Below are 27,985 nucleotides of genomic sequence, written 5' to 3'. Positions count from 1 at the left end.
TAATTGATTCTCTTTGAAATAAGTTATTCATACATGCTCTAGTCCTCATGCCCTTCTCTCTCCCCCCCTCCATCCTCCTGTGCCCCTAGGAATGTGGCAAGGTACTGCTATGACATCAATCAACAGTGACACGTAATCAAGTTTGGGAGGCTTGTGCAGCTGTACTGAAGGGACCTGATGCGTTCCCACTTCCTTGTTTGTTGATGCAATAATTTTGACAGTAGAAGGCAGGTTGAGAAGATGTCACAAAAGACATCCTAGTGGGAAAACTAGTGGAGTACGGCCATTTCCAGGTTTATTTCAAAATGATGTCGGTGTAACGCAAAGATATATTAGCTAACCTTAAATTCCCTAAGCACTCTGTCGGTGGCTGCTCCATTTGCTTATGACATGATCCATCCAAGAGCTTAGGAGGAGAGGAACACTTGGTTCCGTGTCTACTCCTTTGTGGCTGCCATCTCCTTGTTTTGCTAAGGTTCAGGAACAAATCATCCATGAAGCTTAGGCTCAGTAATAAAGCACAGCATACTAAAACAATAAACCGCCATAATGATTCGACCATATTGGTTGTGCGAAATGCCCCTGTTGTCTTCAGTATATATATATGTGTGTCCATGGGTGCTATAACCATTTAGCTCAGCTTGAACTCTGCCCATGCCCCAAGAACATGTGTTGTTGTTGTTTAGTCATTTAGTCGTGTCCGACTCCTCGTGACCCCATGGACCATAGCACGCCAGGCACTCCTGTCTTACACTGCCTCCCGCAGTTTGGTCAAACTCATGTTCGTAGCTTCGAGAACACTGTCCAACCATCTTGTCCTCTGACGTCCCCTTCTCCTAGTGCCCTCAATCTTTCCCAACATCAGGGTCTTTTCCAAGGATTCTTCTCTTCTCGTGAGGTGGCCAAAGTATTGGAGCCTCAGCTTCACGATCTGTCCTTCCAGGGAGCACTCAGGGCTGATTTCCTTAAGAATGGATAGGTTTGATCTTCTTGCAGTCCATGGGACTCTCAAGAGTCTCCTCCAGCACCATAATTCAAAAGCATCAATTCTTCGGCGATCAGCCTTCTTTATGGTCCAGCTCTCACTTCCATACATCACTACTGGGAAAACCATAGCTTTAACTATACGGACCTTTGTCGGCAAGGTGATGTCTCTGCTTTTTAAGATGCTGTCTAGGTTTGTCATTGCTTTTCTCCCAAGAAGCAGGCGTCTTTTAATTTCGTGACTGCTGTCACCATCTGCAGTGATCAAGGAGCCCAAGAAGGTAAAATCTCTCACTGCCTCCATTTCTTCCCCTTCTATTTGCCAGGAGGTGATGGGACCAGTGGCCATGATCTTGGTTTTTTTGATGTTGAGCTTCAGACCATATTTTGCGCTCTCCTCTTTCACCCTCATTAAAAGGTTCTTTAATTCCTCCATACATGTGTATGACTTGATAAATCAGCAAAAGGCCCTGTGGTACAACAACAACAACAACAACAACTTATTTATACCCCTCCCATTTGGCTGGGTTTCCCCAGCCACTCTGGGCGGTTTCCAACAAAACATTAAAATACAGAAATCCATCAAACATTAAAAGCTTCCCTAAACAGGGCTGCCTTAAGATGCCTTCTAAAGGTCTGGTAATTGTTGTTCTCTTTGACCTCTGGTGGGAGGGCATTCCACAGGGTGGGTGCCACTACCGAGAAGGCCCTCTGCCTGGTTTCCTGTAACTTGGCTTCTCGTAGCGAGGGAACCGCCAGAAGGCCCTCGGCGCTGGACCTCAGTGTCCGGGTAGAACAATGGGGGTGGAGACGCTCCTTCAGGTATACTGGACCGAAGCCATTTAGGGCTTTAAAGGTCAGCACCAACACTTTGAATTGTGCTCGGAAACGTACTGCAAGCCAGTACTATCCCATCTGACTGGGTTTCCCCAGCCATTCTTGGCAGCTTCCAACAAATTAAAACACAATAAAACATCAAAAGCTTCCCTTTACAGGGCTGCTTTCAGATGTCTTCTAAAACTCAGGAACTTGTTTATTTCCTTAACATCTAATGGGAGGGTGTTCCACAGGGTGGGCGCCACTACTGAGAAGGCCCTCTGCCTGATTCCCTGTAACCTCACTTCTCGCTGAGAGAACCGCCAGAAGGCCCTCGGAGCTGGACCTCACTGTCCAGTCTAGACCATGGGGGTGGAGATACTCCTTCAGGTAAACAGTGGTACCTCAGTTTCAGAACAGTCCGGTTTCAGAACGATTTGGTTTACAAACTCCGCAGAACCGGAAATAGTGTCTTGGTTTGAGAACTTTACCTCAGTCTAAGAACAGAATCTGAACGGTGGAAGGGCACCAGCGGCAGGAGGCCTCATTAGGGAAAGCACACCTCGGTTTAAGAACGGTTTTGGTTTAAGAATGGACTTCCAGAACGGATTAAGTTCGTAAACCACTGTACCACTGTACAGGGCCGTATCCCTGATCCAAGCATGTGTCAGCCACAAGCCGCAATTCCCTAATAGATCCTTTGAAACGCTGTGCCATATGTGTTGCAAGGAGCGCCTAGAACCCAACCATTATATCACCCCTTGTAAATGAATAGAAGCCAGACAGCAAGCATATCCTAGCGCATGGGTCGGCAAACTAAGGCCCGCAGGCCGGATCAGGCCCAATTGCCTTCTAGATCCAGGTAGCCAGCATAGCGCGTGCGGGCTATGGTTTTTGCGACTCAGCCAGGCTTGGGGGCTAAAAGTGAGGCGGGCGGCTGCTCGAGACAAGCCCCTTCTCCGTCCATCACCCATGTGCAACAATCTTTTCTTCCAGGGTGGGGAAGAGGGAAAAGGAACCATATTTCGGATTTCCACCATGGAGCTGCCGGCGACTGACCTCAGGAAGGGCAGTTGCAGCAGCAGGGGCTCGGAGGCGCCTCGGGAGCGACACCTGCCGGTGTCTGTGGCGGCGGTGCTCCCCACCAAAGGAAGCGGGGAGCGCCTGTGCGGCTGCACTCCAAAACAGTTCTATGCTCTGCTGGGGAGGCCGCTTGTTAGCTATATGGTGCGAGCCATGGAAACGTAAACAGCCGCTGCCTCGTCTTGCCTCACACGGGGAAAAGAACGTTATTGCTTGAACAGCACTGGCCTGACTTAGCGTGGCCAACTTCACCCACGCATGCTCTCCAGGGCTGACAGGAATGGCGTGCTTACCTCAGCCCCCCCACCCCACCTTACAAGAGAAATAATAACTATCAACACATAAAACGCAAAGGAAGCAGCGTGGGTGTATGAAGGAACACCCCCCCCCAAAAAAATCACATAATCACATTTGGGCAACGTTGGGGTTGGTCCCAATAAGAGCTTTTGCCAAAAATGCGGGTCATAATCATGGCAACATAGAGTCCGCCCCCCCCACAAGGTCTGAGGGACAGTTGACCAGCCGCCTGCTGAAAAAGTTTGCTAGCGTTATGTCAGAGATGCAGATGCGGCTACTCTAGAGTAACGACTCCTCACAGCATAGTCCTTTTAGGCTTTTATTAAGTGCTGATTATTTACAGTGCTAGGAGCGATCTATATACATGTTGTCAGTTAGGTGTCAGTACCTCCGAATGGAGGTTGGCGCGTCTTCTTCCAGCAAAGAAGTTTGGGAAGACCTAATCTCCTCCCACGACGTTTCTTGCGTAATTCCGGGGTCGGCGGGATCGGCCTTCCCCCCTTGCTCCCCCCCTTCCTGTCCCACCTTGTGCATGGGCTCCGCTACCTTGCCGGAGCCTCGGCCACCACTTCCTAAGTCTCCGCTTGAGGCGGAACTCTCCCTGCTTTCCCCAGCGCTTGGCGATGAGCTGGTACTTATGATGGGAGGGACCTCCCGGTATCCCCTGTCCCTCACACGTTATTAAACCAAATATGCTTTTTTGAGAAATTCTTTGCTAACACGGAATGCAATAAATTAAGTAAGGTTTTACGGAACATAACACTTTACTAAAATAATATTTGACAGGTTGGAGATGCCTTTGTGATATGTAGTTTAGCCCTCTGGCAGGGAACTTAATAGATATGATGCAATGCAAACTATCCTAGTATGTTCATACCTAAGACTTTTGTTAGATGAGGATAACTTATGTCCAGCCTGGACCCTTCATGGAAAGCCCTTTTTTAGATGCTGGGTAAGGTTCGCCGATAGTTTTTTTCCTATCACTGGCTATACATTGCACACCCATTTTGTTCAGCTGCTGGGATCACTCCAGAAGGGATAGAAATGAATAAAATATGTACCAAGAGTTTGCTATGTTAGAAATGGAGGTGTCAGAATGGTCAAAACAATGGGAATTGCCCCATATGCCAGAAATGTTTAGTAAATTTGAAACGATTGCAGAATTGTAATTGTGTGTTGGTGTTGGTGGTAGTATTTATTACTAGCAGCAGCAGTAATAGCAGCCGCAGGAATGTGGCTTGCAGAGGTGAGGACTTTATCTTTTACGTGTTACTGCTTGTCAAAGTGAAATAATAACTTACTTAGGAGAGGGCCTCCTCCTGGGTCTCTTCATGGCCTCTAACACTGACCAATAGCAACACTATCCATCAGGGCAGGAAGGGCACACAGAGATGCTTCCTCCCCTGGATAAATTTGCTGCCCTAAGCCCTAGCAAAATCACCTTTCACAAGAGTTGGGAAGCCTGTTATTTGTACTGGCTTTTGGAGTGGTAGAGCGTTAGATAATGATGATATTTCAACTCTTGTTATGAGCTTTTAACTAGATGTTTCTGATTTGTTTAAAACTTATTGAAATCCTGTGGATTAGGCGGGTTGTGAATTAGGCGGGTTGTCTTCCATAAACACGGTTTTAACAATGGGTCCGTAAGTGACTGTGGAGGCCAATTCTGGATCCACACGTCCTTCCACAGTGGGGACATTGGTTTCCAGGCGGGAGTTGATCACGGTGTGGATTTGCCAAGCATGCCTTCCTCTTAGCACGTTTCTCCCTTGCGTCCTGAGATCGAGTTTCTTCAAAGCCCATGACATATTTGGTAAAGGCTGTTCTCCAACTGGAGCACTCGCAGGCCAGTGTTTCCCAGTTGTCTGTGTTTATACTACATTTTTTAAAGATTTGCCTTGAGACAGTCTTTAAACCTCTTTTGTTGACCACCAGCATTACGCTTTCCATTTTTAAGTTCGGAATAGAGTAGTTGCTTTGGAAGACGATCATCAGGCATCCGCACAACATGACCAGTCGAACGAAGTTGCAATTAATAGCACATAGCTGTCCTGCGAGAACAGGCTGAGAGAGATGCTTCCTGTTGTCTTGGGGGGGGGGGAGCTGTGTAACTCTTAAAGCAACAACAATGTGATGTGGCTGCACCCAACAGGTATGGTTCACAAACAGACTCCTTTGCATATATTTGTTTGGTTTGCCTTGAATGTCAAATTACATGTGTCTGAACTATCTGTCCCTCGGGCTGACAGTGTGGTGGTATTGTTCCTAACAGCAGATGTAATGTGGGGTGATTGATCCTTCCATTTAGGAAACAGAATGCCTTTTGAAGTCAAGAGCAGATGAAAGGGCTTAATGATTGACAGCAATTTATGCTGCCTTTGTTTTTAATTCTTTGACTCCTGACACTTTAAGACAGGACTTTAGAAAAGAAGGATGCCGTATCCTAGGGATACCGCTCTATTCATAACGGAGAAATCTTGAAGTAACAGTACAAACTGATACCCAGATCTCAAATATATTAGGTTTTTATTTAAATATGGGGTGCAGAGGTTTGCGGGCATGCTGTTTCTGTTATTAAATCATTATGCACCTACCTCGGGGGTGGAAGGGAGGAGGGAAGCTAGCAATCTAACCAGAATAAACATTCTTCACTCTCCGTAGTGTAAGGCTGCTATATTAAAAATTCTTCAAATAGATGACCCTGACAGGTGTTTTATTTGAGCAAAGAAAACAATAAATAGTAATATAATCCCTGTGGAGCTGGCATAGGGCTGTGTGGGAAATGCATGATTTCCCTTACTAAGTGTTAGAAGGTGCACAAATTTAATTTTGTTGTATTTATCCTTAAATTCAAAGCATTCTGTGAGCTAAATACAATTAAGTATCATAACTTGGTATGGGATTTTATATCCCCCCTCCCTTTTCTGGTTTACTTGTTATTTTTCTCACATCCTTGAAATCCTAAGCATGTTTACTTTGTCCACTGTATTTAGTGGGACTTGGGAGTAAGTATGCATATTATTGAAGCCTCAGTTGTGATGAGATGTAAAACTACATAACCATTGCCATTCTTTTTCTCCTAAGAGTAAGTTCTGTAGTGAGTGGGGGGAATCAGGAAAAATCAGAGGCGAAAGAACGTATTTGGTGTATAGCATAATAAGATTTTGTAATGTAGCCAATACAGTGGTACCTTGACTTACGAATGCCTCAACTTACGAAGGTTTCGACTTACGAAGTCCGCTAACCCGGAACTATTTTCGCCGCGTGTGCGTTCTGCGCATGCGCAAAAGCGGGGCGCAGGGTCTGCACATGTGCAAAGCGCAAAATCACGCTTTGCGCATGCGCAAAATGGACTCTTCGACTTACGAAGAATTTGACTTCCGAAGAGCGCCGCAGAACAGATCGCCTTCGTAAGTCGAGGTACCATTGTAGATCTTTAGAGTATCAGAGCTGTAGAAAACAACCACTGTATACTGTTGCACACACCTGTCTCGTGAGTGGTGAGAGACTCCAGATTCCAGGCCTTACTCAGGATTCAGTTTCCTTGGAATGAAGGTTGATGGAGACTGTAGTGTATTTAGCATATATCCTTCCTAGGATGACACAGCATCCATCCAGGTGAGGTGGTAAAAAGCCCATCTGTCTCCTAGAAGCAGTTCGAGTTGTCACTATGGCAACGTGGCTCATATTTTTAAGAGGCTGATGAAGGCACTGGCGGAGGAAGAGGGGGCAAGGGGAGCGCACCGTCCCCGGCAGCACGATCCCGGTGGGGTGCCATCACGGCTGCCTCCCCGCCCGCACTGGGCACCACGCCCCCGCAGGTGGTGTGCCATGCCCCCAACATATGCGCCACGCCCCTGCTGGCAGCGCACCACACCCTCGGGATGCGCTCCAGCCACGCCCCCACCTGCTGTTTCAAGGAAGGAGCTCTTTTGTCTTTTGTGACTCTGCATTCTCTAATAGATTTGATTCTGGAGCGATCTATTCCTTTGCCTTTTAATACCCTGGAGCAGCAATGAGCACCTGCCCCATGTTCTTGCATACATCATAAGATGCTTATTTGACTGTTGTTAAAACACAGTACTCACTGCATTGGAGAATATATATATATATATATATATATATATATATATATATATATATATAGTGGCTGAGAGTGAAATTGCAGCCCAATCTGCCTGTATCACCAATGTTGCCATTGTGCTATATTAATTCTTCCCTATTAAGGGATCACGTGAGCCCTCTGCATTTTATACAAGTTCCAAGACTGTGCCAGGAGAGAGAGAGATGCTGGTTTCTGCAACAGTGCTGTTTTCCTTGTTCATTGGCTAGGCTGCTTCTAGAATCATAGAATTGTAGACATGGGGTTCAAATCTCTGACCCTGAGATTAAGAGTCACATGCTCTACCAACTGAGCTATCCCAGGAGTCAGCCATCCTTTTATTACATCTTCTTGTAACCAGGAGACTGTGCGCTGTATCAACTGCACAGAGCACTATAGCAAGATCTGTGTCCTCCCCCAAGCCCAGCCTTCTGAGAATCGTCAGGGTAGGCCTACCAGAGGCTGGTGGGGTTTGAGGCCAGTGGCATCGCTGGGACAGAACCAGTCCAAAATCATCAACTAAGAGTCTGAAAAGCCAGAGGCAAGCCATGTAGACTAAGAGAAGTTGGTGGCAGTGAACGAAAAATGTTTAATTTTGGATTGCCGAAAGCCCCCACCCCACTCCCCCAAAACACGTTTTTGTTAGCTGACTTGTCTGTTTGGCCATGAATTTCCATGCTAAGGATGCAGTCTTTCAACACAGACACCAAGAGTTGTGCTCCTAGCACTGTTCATTCTACTCCAGCTATCACAGCTGCACTCTCTGCAGTTGCTGCAACACAACACCTGTGCAGGAGATGGGCAATCAGTCATTAGATAATTCCCAGAGAGTGGGCAATCAGTCATTAAGAGCCCTTGGCAGATGATGGTCTGGAGGAACATTTCTCATGCCCGGTAATGGGTGGAGAAAACACATAGGAATTTACTATTTTTAATCCGGATTTTTGTCTTGATGTTTGATCTCTAACTTCAGCTCTCCTTCTAGCGGAAGGAAAGAGTCGTGTTGGAACTGACTGCTAGCTAGCAATAAGCGTAAATTAACACCATGATGACTAAAGGCAAAATATTTATTTTCTCTGAATCATTTGTTTCATGTTGAATGTAATTATGCATTTTTAAAGTCTTTCACCTCAGGCATTAATACATGCATATGTTATTAATCAGCAACACAAACAACCTATCATCTGTGCTGCAGTAATTGTGAGGGCACTTCAGTTGTGCCAAAAATGCTGTTTATAACGAAATGTGGCAGTGTGTAGAGAACAGTGTTTAGCAGAAGTAGATTTGGAAGCAGATTGAATGCCAACATTTCACAGTGGGCTTCCACACCCCAAACTGCAGAAGAAAGGCGCAAACAGCAGATAGATATTGAGGGGTCAAGGATCCAGGTTTGATGATGTTACCCCACCATCTTCACCTAATCCCCAATTCTGCTCTCATTCAGTTTTACTGGATTCCCGATCAACACCAAAGCTACCATTACAATTGCCAGCCAATCATTTTCTGGCTGGGCCAGACAGTTTTCTTGCCCACTGCAACATTGGCACTTTTCTTTTAGAAATGCAAAATGTATGTATTGCTCCCTCTTAATTTTGGATTTCTATCAAATAGGTTTGTGGTGGTTTAAAATATAAAGATAAAATATAAAATAAGATGTGATCATAACAGTAATAAAAATTATGCCAGCAGACACAGGTCAAACAGCTGTTTGCAGTAGTTTCCTTCCCATCTCCAGGGACGGTTCCAGAGAATAGCATTGAGAGATGTCTGTTCAGGCCTAGGAGAAGCATCTTGTGGGACCCTCATGAGTCCAGAGGCGGAGCTAGCTGCAGGGGTGCCACCCATGACGAGCGTCCCAGGGGGGCAGGGCGACGATGTCACTCCCTTCAGGGATGACACCCGTGGCAGCTCGCACCCCCTTCCTCCGCCAGTGCTTAGGGGATTTGGAACCAAGTGTCTTCAATATGCTGATGACACCTAGCTCTATCTCTCAATTATCAGGAGATGAGATGCCACCACAGAAAATGTCCCATGCCCTCTCTTGCACACACACACACACACACACACACACACACACACACACACACACACGTACATTCACTAAAAACATGCAAGCCCACTTTCAGCAGAATTGGAGTAGGTACGGAAGACAACTTCACTCTTCTTTCTCTAGAAAAGATTTAAATTTCTAGGAAGTAGGTAGATGTGCCTTCCGGATAGGGATAGGGCTTGCCGTCTGTGCCTGTTCGTCTCTTCAATCACGTTATCGTTACTTAAAGTTGCGTTTAACATTTCATAAAATTGGTACAATATCTCAGCCTGGCCTGAAATAAAACAAAAAAACCACCCCAAACACTGTTTTTAATTTTCCTTACAGTGTTGTGATTTCACTTATGTAACGGGTATTGCTATTTACAGTATTGCTACTCTTTTGAGTGCCCAACATCAAGTATTTGTTCTTTATTTATTTATATTATTTGAATTTTATATGCCGCCCTATACCCGGAGGTCTCAGGGCAGTTCACAGAACAAAATCAAAATATAAAGCCACAAAATATATAATCAAAAGAAAAATAACAACCCAATACCCCCCCCCAAAAAAACCCACACATTTTAGAAGGGCATCGGATTTGCATGTCCCCAGGGTTACTGCAATTAGTCTGTCTAGGCATTTCTATAATAATGAGTGATTGTTCTGTGTCTTGCAAAGACTGTGGAGGCAGGGGATGGGGAGGAGAGCTAGACTTCTTTTATTAAAACAACAAAAACCTTAGAAATAACAAAATGGTTTATTAGTTGTTTGGGTGGGAATGAGAGCAGAATTCCATATACAAGCCCCAGAAGTAATGGAACCTCTTTCTAACAAACTATACTAGACTACAGGTCTATTCTGCACCTTATTTCCTTGGGACAGGAAACTAAACAAAAAGATTTGAAATCATTGTCTGTACCGGTATTCACAGCATCAGGCAGCAATACATTCCCCTCTCGTCAGCAGGGAAAATATAACAGATCACAACAGATCCAGTCGTCTCCTTCACCCTCCCCTTTGATTTCTCCTTGCAAAGCTGTAAACAGCCACAGGCAAAGGAGAAGTTGGCAATTGCTGCAAAATGAAGAGAAAGGAGCCGTATTTTGAAAATTGACCAAGTTAAAGCAGGGGAAGAAATGTGTCAGGTGTAGCTTTCTAAAAATCTTCAGTGATTTTGAAATCTTGAGGATTCTTCTCCCTGAGATCTTTGCAGTTAAAACACACTTCCCTCAGTGGTACATAGTTGTGAGTGAGAGAAGAAAGCCTTGATCGCCTTTTCATAACTTTTTGAAGACACTGGTCACTGACATTTAATTTCCAGAACTTTTTTCATGCTAAGCTGGTTATTTAAACGACAATTTGAGACAGACAGTTTACAAGCATAACAAGATAGGTTTACACAGTGCTATTTTTCTAGAAAAAGAGATGCTGGAACTCACCTTGTTCTCTTATAATGTCAATAGCGCCCACCTGAGAGGTGCCGGAACTGAGTTCCCGCAAGTTCCGGTTTAAAAAAAGCCCTGGGTTTACAAGCATTTCCCATTGCAGAATTTCTGAGACATTGTGAAAAGAGTATATATATATATCTCTCTGTTGCCTAGGCCACCATTTCCTTACCTAGAAAGTGTAAGTAAAAAGAAAGCTAAAGGCTTTTGACCAGATAATTGGAATATGAAATAGAAAGCTTGTGCAACACTTCTAAATCAAAGGAATGAGAAGAAAACCTGCAGAGGGCCTGATTTTGGAATGCACTCTTTAAGTTTTCAACCCATGAATGAGATATTACTGTTTCTGTGAGTGGTGGGGGAAGGGCAGACTCATCTTTTGAGGCCCTATCCCTCTTTTTGCCTCACTTTTGTTATTCCGTGAGGCCACATGTGGTTCAGTTACTACAGTGGTACCTCTACTTATGAATGTTTCTACTTACGAACGGAGCTCCGTCCGCCATCTTTGATGCGATTTAGATAGGATTTTTTCTACTTACGAATTTTTAGATAGGGTTGCTTCGACTTACGAATTTTTTCTCCCAATGCATTCCTATGGGATTCGACTTACAATTTTTTTCGACTTACGAATGTGCGTTCGGAACGCATATTTATGTTTACATTAATATTATGACTTTTCTCCGAGGAGCACAAGGCAAACTAGATCATTTATTCTTCCACATTTTACTCTCACAGAGGAAGAGAGTTGGTTTAACACTGTGAGAAGACAAAACTGGAGTAAATAATAATAATAATAATAATAATAATAATAATAATAATAATAATAATAATAATTTATTATTTATACCCCACCCATCTGGCCGGGTTCCCCCAGCCACTATGGGTGGCTTCCAACAAAATATTAAAATACAGAAATCCATCAAATATTAAAAGCTTCCCTAAACAGAGCTGCCTTGAGATGCTTTCTAAAGGTCTGGTAATTGTTATTCTCTTTGACCTCTGGTGGGAGGGCATTCCACAGGGTGGGTGCCACTACCAAAAAGGCCCTCTGCCTGGTTCCCTGTAACTTGGCTTTCGTAGTGAGGGAACCGCCAGAAGGCCCTCGGCGCTGGACCCATTGGCCTGAATCAACAGGCTGTCCCAATGTTCTTAGAGCAGGGGTAGGCAACCTAAGGCCCGTGGGCCAGATGCGTCCCAATCACCTTCTCAATCCGGCCCACGGATGGTCCGGGAATCAGCATGTTTTTACATGAGTAGAATGTGTCCTTTTATTTAAAATGCATCTCTAGGTTATTTGTGGGACCTGCCTGGTGTTTTTTTAATAATAATAATAATAATAATAATAATAATAATAATAATAATATTGTAACAACAACTACTACTACTACTACTACTTATTTATACCCCGCCTATCTGGCTGGGTTTCCCCAGCCACTCTGGGCAGCTTCCAACAGAAATTAAAATACAATAATTTATTAAACATTAAAAGCTTCCCTAAACAGGGCTGCCTTCAGATGTCCTCTAAAAGTCTGGTAGTTGTTTTTCTCTTTGACATCTGGTGGGAGGGCGTTCCACAGGGCGGGTGCCACTACCGAGAAGGCTCTCTGCCTGGTTCCCTGTAACTTGGCTTCTCACAGAGAGGGAACCGCCAGAAGGCCCTATGCACTGGACCTCAGTGTCTGGGCACAACGATGGAGGTGGAGATGCTCCTTCAGGTTTTTACATGAATAGAATGTGTGCTTTTATTTAAAATGGATCTCTGGGTTATTTGTGGGGCATAGGAATTCGTTCATTTATTCCACCCCAAATATAGTCCGGCCCACCACATGGTCTGAGGGACGGTGGACCGGCCCACGGCTGAAAAAGGTTGCTGTCCCCTGTCTTAGAGAGTGTTTGACCCATGGTCACCCAGCGAGCTTTGCTCCTGAGTGGGTATTTATCCTACTGTGACCCTAAACCACTGACTACACTACAGTGTGATGTTAGGACTGCAGGTGAAATCAGTGTAAAATATAGAGGTTTCCAATACAGCAGCAGCAACCCTGAAATGTATTCTTGGTGTTGGAATAATGCTTAGCATTTAATATGTAGCACTTTCAAAAGTGCTTCATTTGCATTATATCAGTAATTCTTACAAGAAGCCTAGGCTGGCATTATCCTATATTGCAGATTATAGTTGAGAATGAGAGGCAGTGCCTCCTCTCAATTCACCCCTAGACTATTTGGAATTTCGTGGCGTATAATTTGTTCTCTTTTCTCAGCTCTGAAGGGGGTATTGTGTCCATGCTTGTGGTATAGCTTGATAGCTGGCTCCCACCCCACCCTATGACTACCTTCCTTTCCCCGCATACCTATAGCAGTTCCCTTCTTCATATCTCTTTTTCATCATGCTCCCCCCCCTCCCCAGTTCAGCTGTCCCTTACCTGATGAGTTTGGTAACGGCCATTTTTTACTTTTGGGAAGCTCCAGAACTTCCTTCTGCAGAATAGACACAGCACCTGTGCAACTGGCCCTTACTTCAACCCACATTAATTAAACCGGGAACATTGAAACCTCGTAACTTGAGAAAGTTGAATTATGGTGCTGGAGGAGACTCTTGAGAGTCCCATGGACTGCAAGAAGATCAAACCTATCCATTCTTAAGGAAATCAGCCCTGAGTGCTCCCTGGAAGGACAGATCGTGAAGCTGAGGCTCCAATACTTTGGCCACCATATGAGAAGAGAAGAATCCTTGGAAAAGACCCTGATGTTGGGAAAGATTGAGGGCACTAGGAGAAGGGGACGACAGAGGACAAAATGGTTGGACAGTGTTCTCGAAGCTACGAACATGAGTTTGACCAAACTGCAGGAGGCAATGGAAGGCAGGAGTGCCTGGCGTGCTATGGTCCATGGGGTCACAAAGAGTCGGACACGACTAAACGACTAAACAACAACTTGAGAAAGGCACATCAGATATTCCCCAGAATAGAGGATGGGAGACCTCTGCAGCATATTGGGAGTTTTCTTCCTTTTCTAAACCCACCCAAAGGGGAAGCTTAAAAGACGTTGGTGGTTTGCGAACAACTTTCTCGCTGATCAAAGCATGCTTCTGAAACGATGCCAACTCTTGATTTTCCTCTCTCTGAAATGTGGCCATCTCGTACCCTTCACAAAGTACATTCCCCGCACAGAATCTCATAATGATAGGGGTAATGCCTTGATTTAACGATGAATAGAATTTTCAGTTTTTATAATGGCCGCATTTGGGGAAGGTGGGATAATCACCACAGCCAGGAGAATAACAGAGAGATTTCTCTCCCCCACCCCACTTCCCACCACCTCACTTGGGGCTCACAGAAAGATGAAGTGCACATTAATGATAACAGGCGCTGAGGCAACTGATTCCTTGCCCTTCACAACGAAGGATGACAGCTAAGGAAGCTAAGGGGTGCAGAGTTTCAAATGCTCATAGAGCAGAACAGGTTGTTTTGTAACTTTGAAGGTGATTTACTTATTACTGGCAAAGGGAGAAAATTAAATTACACACTCTAACCAAGAGATCAATGTTAACTAAATTGTCGAGGCTCTCTTTTCGTATAGCGGTGTTGGCAAATTTTGCTCATTCTGCTTGGGCTATTAGCATTTTCTTTTTTACATTCTTTCCTTGTTTCCAAAGACAAGAAGTTGCCTGAGAGGTTGGGTACAAGTTCTGCCTCAGTGATTCATTAAAACAGAGCTGAAGGAACGGAAGCCGGCACTTTTCTTAGGGGTGGGGTGGGGAGGGGGGAGGGTGCTTTATTGTTCTACATGTTCTAAATACTGCTGTGAATGCCAATGATTCGAAGGCCTTAATGAGCTTCAGCATTTTAATGTACTGCAGGTTCCCAATTGTACAAATTTAAGAAGCTTAGCAATTCAGTATCTCCTGAATAATAGCATTTATTTTATACTCTGAATACACTCGGGGAAGCCTTGATAATATTGCAACTTCTTCGCAGTGTAATAGCTTTACAGGGCCTAATTGACTTGAACAGTGGAATTGGTCCTTTAAAACACACACTCATTCTCGTTCCCTCCGTCTCTTTTGATTAATGAGCCTGGTAATAAATCATTAATCTTTTTGCCTCATAAATTATATGAATAGTGTTTTGGGGGTGGGAAGGTTTGCTATGTTCTCCCGCCCCTGTGAGATTGCCTTGCAGGCATGGGGTGAAATTTGGGCACTAGACAATGGCAGAATTCTCATGGATTGCAGGCTTTCTGAGCTCATAATGGTTTTGTTTCAAAATGTGGAATCTTGAATTCATTTGAAATGGCCTGCTTTAATTTTATAAAACATCTAGAGAATATGGCCAAGGAAGAAATTGTTTCTCTCTCTCTCTCTCTCTCTCTCTCTCTCTCTCTCTGAGTGGTCATTTTTACCATATCAAAGCAACAAGTATCCTTCATTTTGAAGTGCCTTAACAGAATCTCTGAAGGAGTGAAGGTCATTTGCCAATCACTTTTCTTGGTGCTAAATGACATTTTGTATAGTACAGAAGGCAAGGCAAGGTGTTCACCACCAAAAAGCTGCAAACTGTTACAGGAAATAAGAAAGCAATGTTGTTGGGTTTTTGGGGAGGGGGGTGCTTGTCACAAAGGTGTACTTCAATAACCTCTCCCCCGACATCCAGCCACCCCTCTCATTAAATAGTTTTATTATATTGGAACTGGGGTGGAAATGGAGGGGAAAGGGGCCAATGTCATATTCCGGAATCCTTTGCTGTGTTGAACATTCCTGAGTGTTTCTGTGAAATTTTCTCCTTCACTTATTCCAGGCACAAACCTGCTCCTGCTGTTCCTGAAAACACAAAAAGTAAACAGTCAAAATCAACTTAAGCATGTGCACCACAGTGTATATTGCATCTATTGATTTTGAGACATCGCTGTAATTTCAAGGTTAGATTCATTACATGCAGTTCTTTTTTTCTTTAAAAAAATTGTTAAGGGGTGCTCTCATTTTCCTACTCATATTGAAATACTGCCCCTCAATGAGGCCAAACTTAGATTAACAAAATGGTTAGGTGTATGCTTCCCCCTGCGTCCCCCCCCCCCCGAAAAAAGCACTGATTGTATGTGAGGCTGCCTTTGAAGACAGTTCAGAAACTGCAGCTACTGCAGATTTTGGCAAGCAGATTATTGACTGAGACCAGAAGATCTGACCATATCACACCAATTCTGGTGTGGCTGCACTGGCTACCAGGCTTAATTCAAAGTACTGGTTTTGAACCTTAAAGCCTTAAGCAGTTCAGGGTCTGCCTCTCCTCACATGAACCAGCCTGGTCCCTGTGGTCATCAGACTCCCTTCTCTATGTGCCTCATTCAGAGGAGGTACAGAGGGTGGCCTTGTGAGAATAGGCTTTTTCAGTGGTGGCCCCCTGTATGTGGAGTGCTTTCCCTGCAGAAATGTGCCTGGCACAATCACTGTCAATTTCTGATGCCAGGCTATGACATTTCTATTTACCAATGACTTTGATAGTTAAACTAGCCTCTGCTGCAGTGCTCATTTTTTTGTGGGGTGGGGCAGAACAACTTCTTCTTCTTCTTCTTCTTCTTCTTCTTCTTCTTCTTCTTCTTCTTCTTCTTCTTCTTCTTCTTCTTCTTCTTGACTTGTCCTTATTGTATTGTTGGATAGACACTTTAGGAATTTTGTATTGCGCTTTTTAAAAAACAAATTGGCTGTTAATTGATTTTATCTGTTTGAATCTTAGCTTATTAAATTGCCTTACGACTTTCTGTATCACATGACTAATAAATGCAATGAATAAATAACAACGAAAACAACAACTCCTTCTAGACATTTTCACCTGCCTGTGAACTTACTTCTTTGTCTTGGGACTCTTGGTGGCTCTCCTCTGTGTTCCTTTGCTGAGCATGACACACAGGAGGTGATTCTCTGAGGATGGAACAGCTTGCCCATAGAAGTATGTTTGCTGCCCTCACTGCCCACTTTCCAATGGACAGTGAGGGCACCTTTATTCCAGTACCCATTTACCGTAATGAATGCCATGTTTCGTAGGAATGTTTTAAACTGCTTCTGTTTACTCTTGTATTGTTTCATTCGATGTTCACTGTTTTAGCCTTATTTGCGAGCCACTTTGTGTGCACAGGTGGCAGAAAAGTAGCTTCTAGATCCCTGCAATTATAAATAAATAAAAAGTCCACCTACTTGAAGCAATCTTCCTGTCCCAAAAGACCTCCCCTCCACCCCACCCCCAGAGACCTCAGAGGAAACACTGTTCAGATGTATTGGTAGTTTAAAAAACTGCTGTTGCAATCTCACGTAATCTGGTTCTTCAGTTATCTTTAATTTGTATGTACGTTTGTGACAGGGTTGTGATTAGGTCATAACCTAAAGCAATGGCCCTATATTGCATTTTCCAAAACAAACCTGGGACTATCATATTTCATTTTGCTAAGGGAATGTTTATATAGATTTGTTTCCCCAACTTTTTATTCTTTAAAAACAAGCAAGATTTACTGGACGCATCTTTGAATGCTAGGACTTTTCAATTTCTGCATAAAAATGACTAACTGCATTCGCAGGCAAGCAATTTGAAATGAACTCTGGCTAAATTCATGCAAGCCTCTATCCCAACAGGAATTCCCAGACATGAAGATCTCAGAATCATTTATGGCTTATAAGAGCTGGAGTAAAACATGACAAAAGGAGGCATTTATCTGCCTTTACAAGTAATCACTTGGGATGTAACTGTGGTTTGTATTTGCTTCTGGTCAAAAGGTCAAGCAATAATATAGCCCTATAAAGTCTCTCAAAATTTCTGACACTTTCCCAACAGTGCATATTTAGTGTCCTTCCATTCACCTCGACTCCATGGCCAGAAATTTCTTGGTGAGGGGAACTAGAGAGGGGGAGAATGAAACCGGAGCTGCCAGAACATAAATGCAAAGGGCCTAACAAGTTTAAAGTTATTTCATTGTTTTACTTTGTGAACAGTTAGATTGCTGCTTGCATGGTTTTTGTCTCCAAAACTAGAATAGCTCGAGGCTCACTTTGGAAAGAAGTATAAAGCACATTTCATAAGTCTGGCTTTGTATTGGGGTGAGGGGTTATTGTGTTTCTGCTAGCCAAACCCCAAGCATTTGGTGTGATATTTAAACCCAGGTGTGTATTAACTATACAGTGGAACCTCGGTTTATGAACACCTCGGTTTATGAATTTTCGGTTTATGAACGCCGCGGACCCATCCGGAACAGATTAATTCATTTTCCATTACTTTCAATGGGAAAGTTCGCTTCAGTTTATGAACGCTTCAGTTTATGAACAGACTTCCGGAACCAATTACACCCATGCTTCAGTTTATGAACGCTTCAGTTTAAGTACTCCGCGGACCCGTCTGGAACGGATTAATCCACTGTCCATGACTTTCAATGGGAAAGTTCGCTTCAGTTTATGAACGCTTCAGTTTATGAACAGACTTCCGGAACCAATTGTGTTCATAAACCGAGGTACCACTGTATGCCTTTGATAGGGGAACCTGCAACCATCCAGATGTTGCTGGACTACAACTCCCATCATCCCTGACCATTGGCCTTGCTGACTGGGGCTGTTGGGAATTAGAGTCCAACACTATCTGGTGGGGCCACAGATTCCTCATTGCTGTTAAAAGTGCATAGGCTCAATCTGTGTAGTCAGTGACTTCTGTGTCCTTCATTGTGCGAACAGAACTTGTGTCTCTTCAAATGCAGATAGACTCTTTCAGGCCTTGCACGGGAGCTACACAGGGGTATGTGAAATTCTCCTCTGCAGTCTATCAGCTCTCTGGTAACAGTACTAGGAAGCAGGGATGGAAGAATCCTGAAGTGGCAGGCTGGCCATTCCAGGACCTCTGTAGTTACAGCTCTGGTTTTACTTGAGTAACTTCTAAACATGACCAAGGATAGTCAGATGCATAACTTTGTGACCAATGCATGGAATAGCTGCGGTTTGCTGAAAAAACTTTTTTTTTTTTTTTACAACTAAAGGACTACAATCAACGATTTGGCTACTAAAAGAGAGGCTTGCTGCCCAAGCCTCTGTAAGTTTGCACAAATGTCTAAATGACTTTATAGATAAGGACCAGCATCTCAGATTGAGATAAAAAAAAGAAGAAGCAACCCAATCAGCTTGTAAAGGATCAGAGGCAACATACTCAAGGTTTCTCCATGCTACCCTTTTCTCTGCTCTTTTCAGGCACAGTCATGAAAACCCACTCTTTAAAGCTCAGTCGGAACAAACAGCAATCTGCAGCAAATCCAAAGGCATGCTTGCTCCAATTGAGCACTAAAGGGGAGGTTTTTGTGGGAAAGCTCCAGGTAAAAAACAAAGCAAACAATCAGACTCAGAGCTTTTAAGCGTGAACCTGTGCCTGGAAAGAGCGAGCAAAAGGTCATTGTGGATTCAAAAGTTTGGCGGTGGCGTTGTGGACTAACTGAAGTTTTTTGGATGCTGTTCAAGGACAGCCTGGTGTAGCTCATGTCATGATAGTCTAGTCTGGAGGTTATTAAAGCATGAATGGCTGTGACCAGGTTAGCGTACTGCAGAAAAGGGTGCAGCGGGCATTCCAGCAACTTATATTACTGCTGCCTCTGCCCTGACTCCTCCACCTGAACATGTCATTGCGTGCCAGTTGAGCTGTTCCACGCTTTCTGGAATCTGCTTCTGGGCTTATTGAGCTGCCAACCTGCCTCCCAGGTTGCCCTCCTGGCTACCAACCCTGACAGTAATTGAATAGTAAAGGTAAAGGGACCCCTGACCATTAGGTCCAGTCGTGACCGACTCTGGGGTTGCGCGCTCATCTCACATTATTGGCCGAGGGAGCCGGCGTATAGCTTCCAGGTCATGTGGCCAGCATGACAAAGCCGCTTCTGGCAAACCAGAACAGCACACGGAAACACCGTTTACCTTCCCGCTGTAGCGGTTCCTATTTATCTACTTGCATTTTTGATGTGCTTCCGAACTGCTAGGTTGGCAGGAGCTGGGAGCAAGCAATGGGAGCTCACCCCGTCACAGGGATTCGAACCGCTGACCTTCTGATCAGCAAGCCCTAGGCTCAGTGGTTTCACCACAGCGCCACCTGGGTCCCTAATTGAATAGTAGCCACTCCAAATAGAGGTTTGGAGTCTGTCTGTCTCTCTGATTCAGCATCCTTGCACACATCTGAAGATATTGGGGTGTGTAGAGTCATATCTGCTCAATATTCCTTGCTTATTTATGCTTCATGTATGCATTCTATGTGTGAAGAGAAGGGTATGTGTGGGCCTCTGTACACAGCCATGCGCCTTGGCATGAACATGCAGCTTTGTGTGGGAGCCAGTGTGTGGATAAGCTAGGGGCCATTTCTCTTTCCATCAGTAGCAGCTGTCAAAATAGGGGTTAACAGACTGGCTTAGAATTAAAAGAGCATAAAAACGAGACAACCAGACTCTGCACTGGCTTATGATAGTTCTGGTTGAATTAGGTCAATATTTTGTGCTCAATAAAAAAAACAAACTAACAAACCGCAGATCTGATATTATGTTCGAAAGACACAGTCCACTGCTGGCTCCCTTGCAACCAAAAAATGAGAAGAAAACCCAATCATTATTGGCAGATAATATGTGTGATGGAGGGTTCTGCGACAAATACAGTAAACAAACCAGCCGGTGCTCAGCTTTCAGCAATATCTACTTTTGGAATTGAGGGTACCATTCGTAAACACATTTACTAAGCATCCGTCTCCAACAGTTAATTGAGGAGAATTTGCCTGTGTGTGTACTATGCAAGCTGAACATTAGTGGCAATATATTAAATATTATACTATAGGAACAATGGCACTCTTTGTTGCAAAAAGTTTGTTTTGAAATTGCTGATTCATGGACATACATTAACCACTTACCGTATTTAAACAAGTGATATTTTCCTTTTAAATAACTGTTAAATCAATTATTTGTTTCCTGTTAGCAGCAGGTGGCTTCTTTTTGTCGATGGGTGGAGGGAAATACTTTTTTGTATCAATATCAGTGCATACCAAATAACAACAAATCTAAACTATACTTTGTAATATGCAAGTACAAGAGTTAGAAGAGTGTTTTCTGTATGGAGTTCTTGGGAGATTCATTGGGTGGTTACATTTAGCCTAAATATACTTTGAATGTGCATTTAGCAAAACGTAATGTCATGTGAGAAAGGTTCTGCATGTTTGGTTTCACACAGACAGTGCATCTAACGGGTTCTAGAGTTGCGATCCCTTGACATAAAATTTCTTATGTTTTGGTAAGGCATGGGTCAGAGCCTGCTGGGTGAAGCCTTGGAGACTATAGAAAACAGTCCATTTATCCAAGGCAGGGTTGGGGAATTTGTGGTACTCCAGATGTCTTGGACTCCAACTCCCATCAGTCACAGCCAAATGGTCAGGGGATGATGGGAGTTGTAGTCCAGCAGCACCTGCAGGGACAGAGGTTGCCCACTCCTCCAAGGCATGCAACTGTTGCAGAAGCTTATCAGTAGTTGTGTGCCAGCAAGCAATAGCTAAGGCATGTGCTAGGGGACTCCCACGGAGCACAACATAATCCAGATGGAAACTCTACCACAATCAGAAAATATGAAACCACAGGGTGTAATCTATAGTATATCCCCAATTACTTGAAATGTTCTGGCTGCCTGTCATTACCTTGCACCTTTCTGGTCCTCCTTTGACCTCTTTTTCCTTGCCGTGTGCTTACTCACTGAAGTTAGCACTGCAGCCTTCTTGCCTGTGCCTCCAATTTTTAACAACAGCCAAGGGGTGGTGTGTGGCAGCTGTTCTAGATTCTGTAGCTTGTGTATGTGGAAAAAGAACTTAGAGCACCGAGTCTATTTCCTATGCAGCAGTATCCACAAAAGGGAAATTTCCCAAGCTGGTTGGCCTACCAGAGTGGCCTGTTTACCAGATTTTAAAGCCAAGATAGCCAACCCAAGGTCCTATTTTGGGCAGCCTTATTCTACCCTCCAACATTTCTCCAGTGAAAATAGGGACATCCCATTCCATAATGATAATTTTATTATTTATACCCCGCACATCTTACTGGGTTGCCCCAGCCACTCTGGGCAGCTTCCAACATATATAAAAACATAATAAAACATTAACTTTTTTTAAAAAAAACTTCCCTATACAGGATTGCCTTCAGACGCTTCGGGGCTCGGATAATTCCATACCCTCCAACATTTCTCCAGTGAAAATTTGTTTTTTAGTCGTTTAGTCGTGTCCGACTCTTCGTGACCCCATGGACCATAGCACGCCAGGCACTCCTGTCTTCCACTGCCTCCCGCAGTTTGGTCAGACTCATGTTGGTAGCTTCGAGAACACTGTCCAACCATCTCGTCCTCTGTCGTCCCCTTCTCCTTGTGCCCTCCATCTTTCCCAACATCAGGGTCTTTTCCAGGGAGTCTTCTCTTCTCATGAGGTGGCCAAAGTATTGGATCTGTCCTTCCAGTGAGCACTCGTGACTGATTTCCTTCAGAATGGATAGGTTTGATCTTCTTGCAGTCCATGGGACTCTCAAGAGTCTCCTCCAGCACCATAATTCAAAAGCATCAATTCTTCGGCGTTCAACCTTTATGGTCCAGCTCTCACTTCCATACATCACTACTGGGAAAACCATAGCTTTAACTATACAGACCTTTGTTGGCAAGGTGATGTCTCTGCTTTTTAAGATGTTGTTTAGGTTTGTCATTTCGTTTCTCCCAAGAAGCAGGCGTCTTTTAATTTCATGACTGCTGTCACCATCTGCAGTGATCAAGGAGCCCAAGAAAGTAAAATCTCTCACTGCCTCCATTTCTTCCCCTTCTGTTTGCCAGGAGGTGATGGGACCAGTGGCCATGATCTTGGTTTTTTTGATGATCCATGAAGGGGCCAATGAAAAGTTGGGACATTCTGGGATCAAATCAGAAACCGGAATGGCTTCTCTAAAACAGGGACGTCCCTGGGAAACAGGGGGGGGGCACTTGGAGGGTCTGCTATATATTCTAAAGCTGTTCTTAGGATCTCTTCCTGTGAATTCTTCTTTCCCACTAAAGGGGTGGTTTCTGTGATAATCTCCCATTAGCAGAAACATGTCATATGACAAGACCTTAAGAAAACAATGAGCTTCTTAATGTATATTTAAGGGGTGACTGGTCTGTTTTGATTTTGAACGTGTGTATAATGGACATTTCCAAGGACTATCTCAAATGAAGTGGATAACACTTCATTCAACATTTCACATTATCCTCCAACACACAATATAGCCGGATGTTTGAGTCTCTGCGCCCCCTCCTCTTTTATTTCAAAGTGTCTCGGCTTCAGCCATGTGGAGAATTTCAGCTCGAATCAGTTTTGATTGCTCCCAGAAGAGTTCCTTGGCACAACTCTAGAGGCTTGACTCACATCTTCCTCACTGGCAGCAGTGACAGAATTTCTGGCCACATCCCCTACACAAATGTTCCTAACTGTTTCTCAAGCTCGGCTCTCACAGCAAGGTGCTTGGTGCCAAGTGCTTAAAATGCTCTCACGCTGCAGTTAGTGTAAATATTGTTTTTAACATACCATTAATTTGCTGGACTGCATTTCCAGCCAGCCAGCCAGCCAGCCAGCCGTAATCTGGCATGAGATTTGTGCACACCTGTCTTCACATATACACATTCTCATTCATTCTCTCTCTCTCTCTCTTGCACGCACAAACTGGGGCTGCGTACACACTGTTCTGTTATAGCACAGTCAAAGCACGTTCATTTCTTCAAATAATTATGGGCGGCAAAGTTTACCCCCCCAGTTCTTTTCCTCAGAGAATTATGGGTGCCATAGTTTGCCCCTCACAGTTACAATGCCCGGCAACCTTTAACAAACTCTCTCTCTTTCTCTCTCTCCCTCTCTGTATATACACGGTATATAACCCACCTATCTGGCTGGGTTTCCCCAGCCACTCTGGGCGGCTCCCAACAGAATATTAAAAACACAATAAAACATCAAACATTTAAAACTTCCCTAAACAGGGCTGCCTTCAAATGTCTTCTAAGAGTCAGATAGTTGTTTATTTGCTTGACATCTGACGGAAGGGCGTTCCACAGGGTGGGCGCCACTACTGAGAAGGCCCTTTGCCTGGTTTCCTCATTTCTCGCAGCGAGGGAACTGACACAAGGCCCTCAGAGCTGAACCTCAGTGTCTGGGCTGAAGGATGGGGGTGGAGAGACGCTCCCACAGTGCCCAGAAATCTTTGAGGGGGAAATATGCATTTGAATGTACATTCCAAATGTGCCAACTGCCCCAAGAGAGGTTTGCAACCCCTGAGATATACAGTAGTTATAAATAATATACTTAAACTCAACTTGTGGACTCATTTGTCTGCTTGGCTAGCAGAAAAGCAAAAATACTCTGCTGCAGGATCCTTCCCATCTCACTGTTTCCATAGGTAAAATCAGACATGTTGTAATGCGCAGAGTGCCCTGGGGGCATGGCTTCTGCTTTTGTGTATGATTGTGGCATGGCTAGCTAAGTTCTGAACTGGGTGACATTTTAAAGCAGCCAGTCATAGGAATCAGGCTATGGTGTATTTTGGGCAATGACAATTAAGAGACCCTTTATGCCAATGGGTTGGTTCTCTGAGATCCAGCGCCGCGGGTCTTCTAGCGGTTCCCTCATTGCAAGAAGCGAAGTTACAGGGAACCAGGCAGAGGGCCTTCTCGGTAGTGGCACCCGCCCTGTGGAACGCCCTCCCATCAGATGTCAAGGAAAGAAACAACTATCTGACTTTGAGAAGACATCTGAAGGCAGTCATGTTTAGGGAAGTTTTTAATAACTGATGTTTTAATGTATTTTTAACCTTCTGTTGGAAGCCGCCCAGAGTGGCTGGGGAGACCCAGCTGGATGGGTGTGGTAGAAATAATAATAATAATAATAATAATAATAATAATAATAATAATAATTCTCTTGCATCCTTAGCACACTGGTGGACGGTTGTCCTTAGAATGTAGGCTGTGTTTAGGAACAAGGAAACAAGTCTTGATTTTTCACTTTTTCGGGAGGATTGTTTATTTCATGATGCTTTACTCCTCGTTTGCTTTTGAGTATGAACACAGGAGGCAGGCAGGAGACAGAGCTTCCTAGTTTTCTGTGTACATGTGGCTCACTGCTTGGCGGCCATATTGGCACTGAAGTTGCAATTCCACTGCAACCACCAGATGTCTCGGAGCAACTTGTAATGCCAGAAAAAAGCTTCCTAGTAGCTTTGATTTCCCCTTCACATTTGCCTGGTTCATCCACAAAGTGTTATAAGAAGGTTTTGTATTTGATTTAAACACAGTAGTATTCTAGTCATCAGATGGCCACCTATACTTTGTTTTTCTCCTTCAAATGTGCCAAATGTAGCAGATGGATTATGTTTCTAAACCCAAAATGTATGAGGAGAAAACTTCAGCCGTACTTCAAACGTTGCTGGAAATGTTGGTGGGTGTTTAAGACATGCAGAGGTTGGAAGTTTCTTGATAATATGATCAAATATTTCTGTCTTGAATCACTTTGAGGTTCTTATGAATGGTCAGTGATAAGAAATGGTCTAAATAAATGACAAAGAGAGCAAGATGCTAGATTAAATAGGCCAATGGTTTGATCCAGCCGTCTGTTATTATGCACGCCAATAGATCTGAAATGATGGAGATTGGAGTAATTCCTGTTTGGGTCATAATTCCTCCACCAAAAGAGTGGAATACAATACTATTGCTCTATGCTGACCCAGGGAAGAAGAGCAATTGAGGGATTCTCCCACATGAAAGACCACAGTTCCTTAGACAGAGTCTGTTGCTTTCCTGTCCAACCCATATTTCTGATAGTACTTTTCCTCCCCATACCAGCAGAACAGTTCCAGAGGAGAAGGCAGGCAGGCGGACTCACAGAGATGTGTCACATCTATTATAGAAGATAACTATTAAAGGCAGTTGCTTATGCTGTTCCCCTCCGGTTGAGTCAAGCAACATTTTTTGTCCACGGTGCCCTTCTTCTTTTTTTGTGGGCCCAAAGGGTAGTCCATAAAACATATCATCTTAGTTCAAAGGTGGGCAGTTTATAGCTTACAGCCCAAATACTGATCACAAGCTTGCAGTGTTCTTACGACAATGGCACCATAATTCAACATCCTGCTACAGGAAAGAAGGCAAGCATTAGCTTTTTGCACCACCATCCAGAGATTTCGGTTCATCAGAAAATGTATGTTTCCTGAGGACTGTCTCCTATTTGATCTAAACAAGGAGGCTTTGTGTGACTTTATAATTGCTTTTGTCTGCTCCTCTGTCTCCTTTGGATTGGAGGGGTGTTATTTTTTAGTTGTGACAACTGATAAATCATGTTTGCAGGATATATTTGTGAACACGTACACTGTATAGAGTTATTGTGGAGTTGTTATTGTGGAATATATACCTGGTGTATGTATAAATGTGAGAATCATCCTCATGTATGCACTGGAGTTATTTCCCCCACCCCCAGTTTATCTTGTTTAGCAGGTCCTCTGCTGAACTGCCACATGCTTTTATGTTGCTTTTCTGGAAAGTCTTTAAAAGCAGTTTCAGGAGGTACCCTCTGGTACATGTACAATCTTATTATCTATCAACTATCTATCTATCTATCTCTATCTATTCTTTCTTTTTCTTTTTTATCTATCTATCTACCATCTATTCTTTCTTTTTCTTTTTTTATCTATCTATCTATCTATCTATCTATCTATCTATCTATCTATCTATCTATCCATCTATCTGTCATCTATCTGTCATCTATCTATCATCTATCTATCTATCATCTATCATCTCTATCAATTATCCATCCATTTATAATCTATCTATCTATCATCTATCTATCTCTATCATCTATCTATCTATCTATCATCTATTTATTTATTTATCTATCATAATCTAATCTAATCTATCTATTGATCTATCAATCTATCGGTCTATCTATCCAAGCCTGCCTCCCCCAACAAAAAATCTGGCTACACCCATGTATCTTATCTTCTTATAGTTGTTTAGTTTCCCCTCACATCCATACTTTGTGCCAAGTACCAAAAGCACCGCTTGTGAAAGGACAGAAGGAGCTGCTGAAAGTGAAACACATAGCAGCACAGTGTTGTAGCTCATGGTTCACAGCCCAGCCCAAAGTTAACCCTTATAACCCTTTGATTTTGCAGTGCTTGGAGCTCTTGTGTTCAGTGGTGGCCATGTTTCTTTCTCATTGGAAGAGCTAGAATCCACCAACAAATAATGGTGACGTGTCTTGACTGCGCGCTGCCCCCCTACCCCTCAAAAAAAGGTTGTGCTTATTGCTTTTGTGACTCTTGCGGTGTAGATATAGCTAAAGACTGTTCTTCTGATAGCGCTGAATCTAATAACGCTGTTTTATTTGTGTTTGGGTTTCTTTTTTTTTAGCAACAAGAGCAAGACCCCACAAATCTTTACATCTCAAACTTGCCCATTTCCATGGATGAGCAGGAGCTGGAGAATATGCTGAAACCCTTTGGACATGTCATTTCCACCAGAATATTAAGAGATGCAAATGGCGTCAGTAGAGGAGTCGGCTTTGCCAGGTGAAAACCTTGTTCTTCCTGATTTGTGTACAGTAGTTCTTTCTCTTCTTATTATGTGCTCTGGACTTTTTGCGAGTGCTGTCTTTGCTCTGAGATCTCATGGCTATAGAATACGGAGGAGGAGGAGGAAGAGGAGGAGGAGGAGAGAGCTTTATCAGATTGTGTGGCTTTGCTTGAAAACACCGTTTATTTTATTTAGCAAAATAACAGTAAAATAATCAGGGATAATTAGATAGCAGTTCAATTTCAGCACTAATAAGAATAAATGTCATTCTGCCCAAGCTCCTGTATATGATTATGCTTGATATTTCTTAATTTAACGGCAGGAAAATCAGAAAGCGGGAGTGTAATCTGAACTAGATGGGGTCTGTAGCCTCCCTGTAAGGCACTTGGAAGATAGTGCTGTGACTTAGAGCAATATCGTGAAGTTGAAATGTCTGTGTTGCTGTATCTCCTGCAAACAAAGGGAAGTTATCCAGTCCCAGCTAATCTCTTTCCCAGAAACAAAAACTGCTTATAAATATTGTACAGGAATATACAAATATACTCTAGAGTTATGCTCCATCAAGGAACATTAACATATTCTCCACCTTGGCTTATGTCACCAGATAATTTGACAGCTAGGCATCTTGAAGGCTTGCCTGA

General features: G+C 43.6%; 1 protein-coding gene across 5 annotated transcripts in view; it reads left to right on the top strand.

Annotated features, from left to right (window-relative positions):
- Positions 1-27,985, top strand: part of RBMS3 (RNA binding motif single stranded interacting protein 3) — a 755,586-nt gene that overhangs the window by 575,696 nt on the left and 151,905 nt on the right. For all 5 annotated transcript variants that reach the window (XM_035130054.3, XM_088653927.1, XM_035130057.3 and 2 more), the window contains one exon: positions 27,183-27,340. In XM_035130054.3, the coding sequence (XP_034985945.3) occupies positions 27,183-27,340 (158 nt within the window). The remainder of the gene's footprint in view (positions 1-27,182; positions 27,341-27,985) is intronic.

Source organism: Zootoca vivipara, chromosome 11 (genome assembly GCF_965207765.1).
Source record: "Zootoca vivipara chromosome 11, rZooViv2.hap1.1, whole genome shotgun sequence".
In the NCBI taxonomy this organism is placed as follows: domain Eukaryota; kingdom Metazoa; phylum Chordata; class Lepidosauria; order Squamata; family Lacertidae; genus Zootoca; species Zootoca vivipara.
This window is presented reverse-complemented; position numbering and strand designations above follow the sequence as displayed.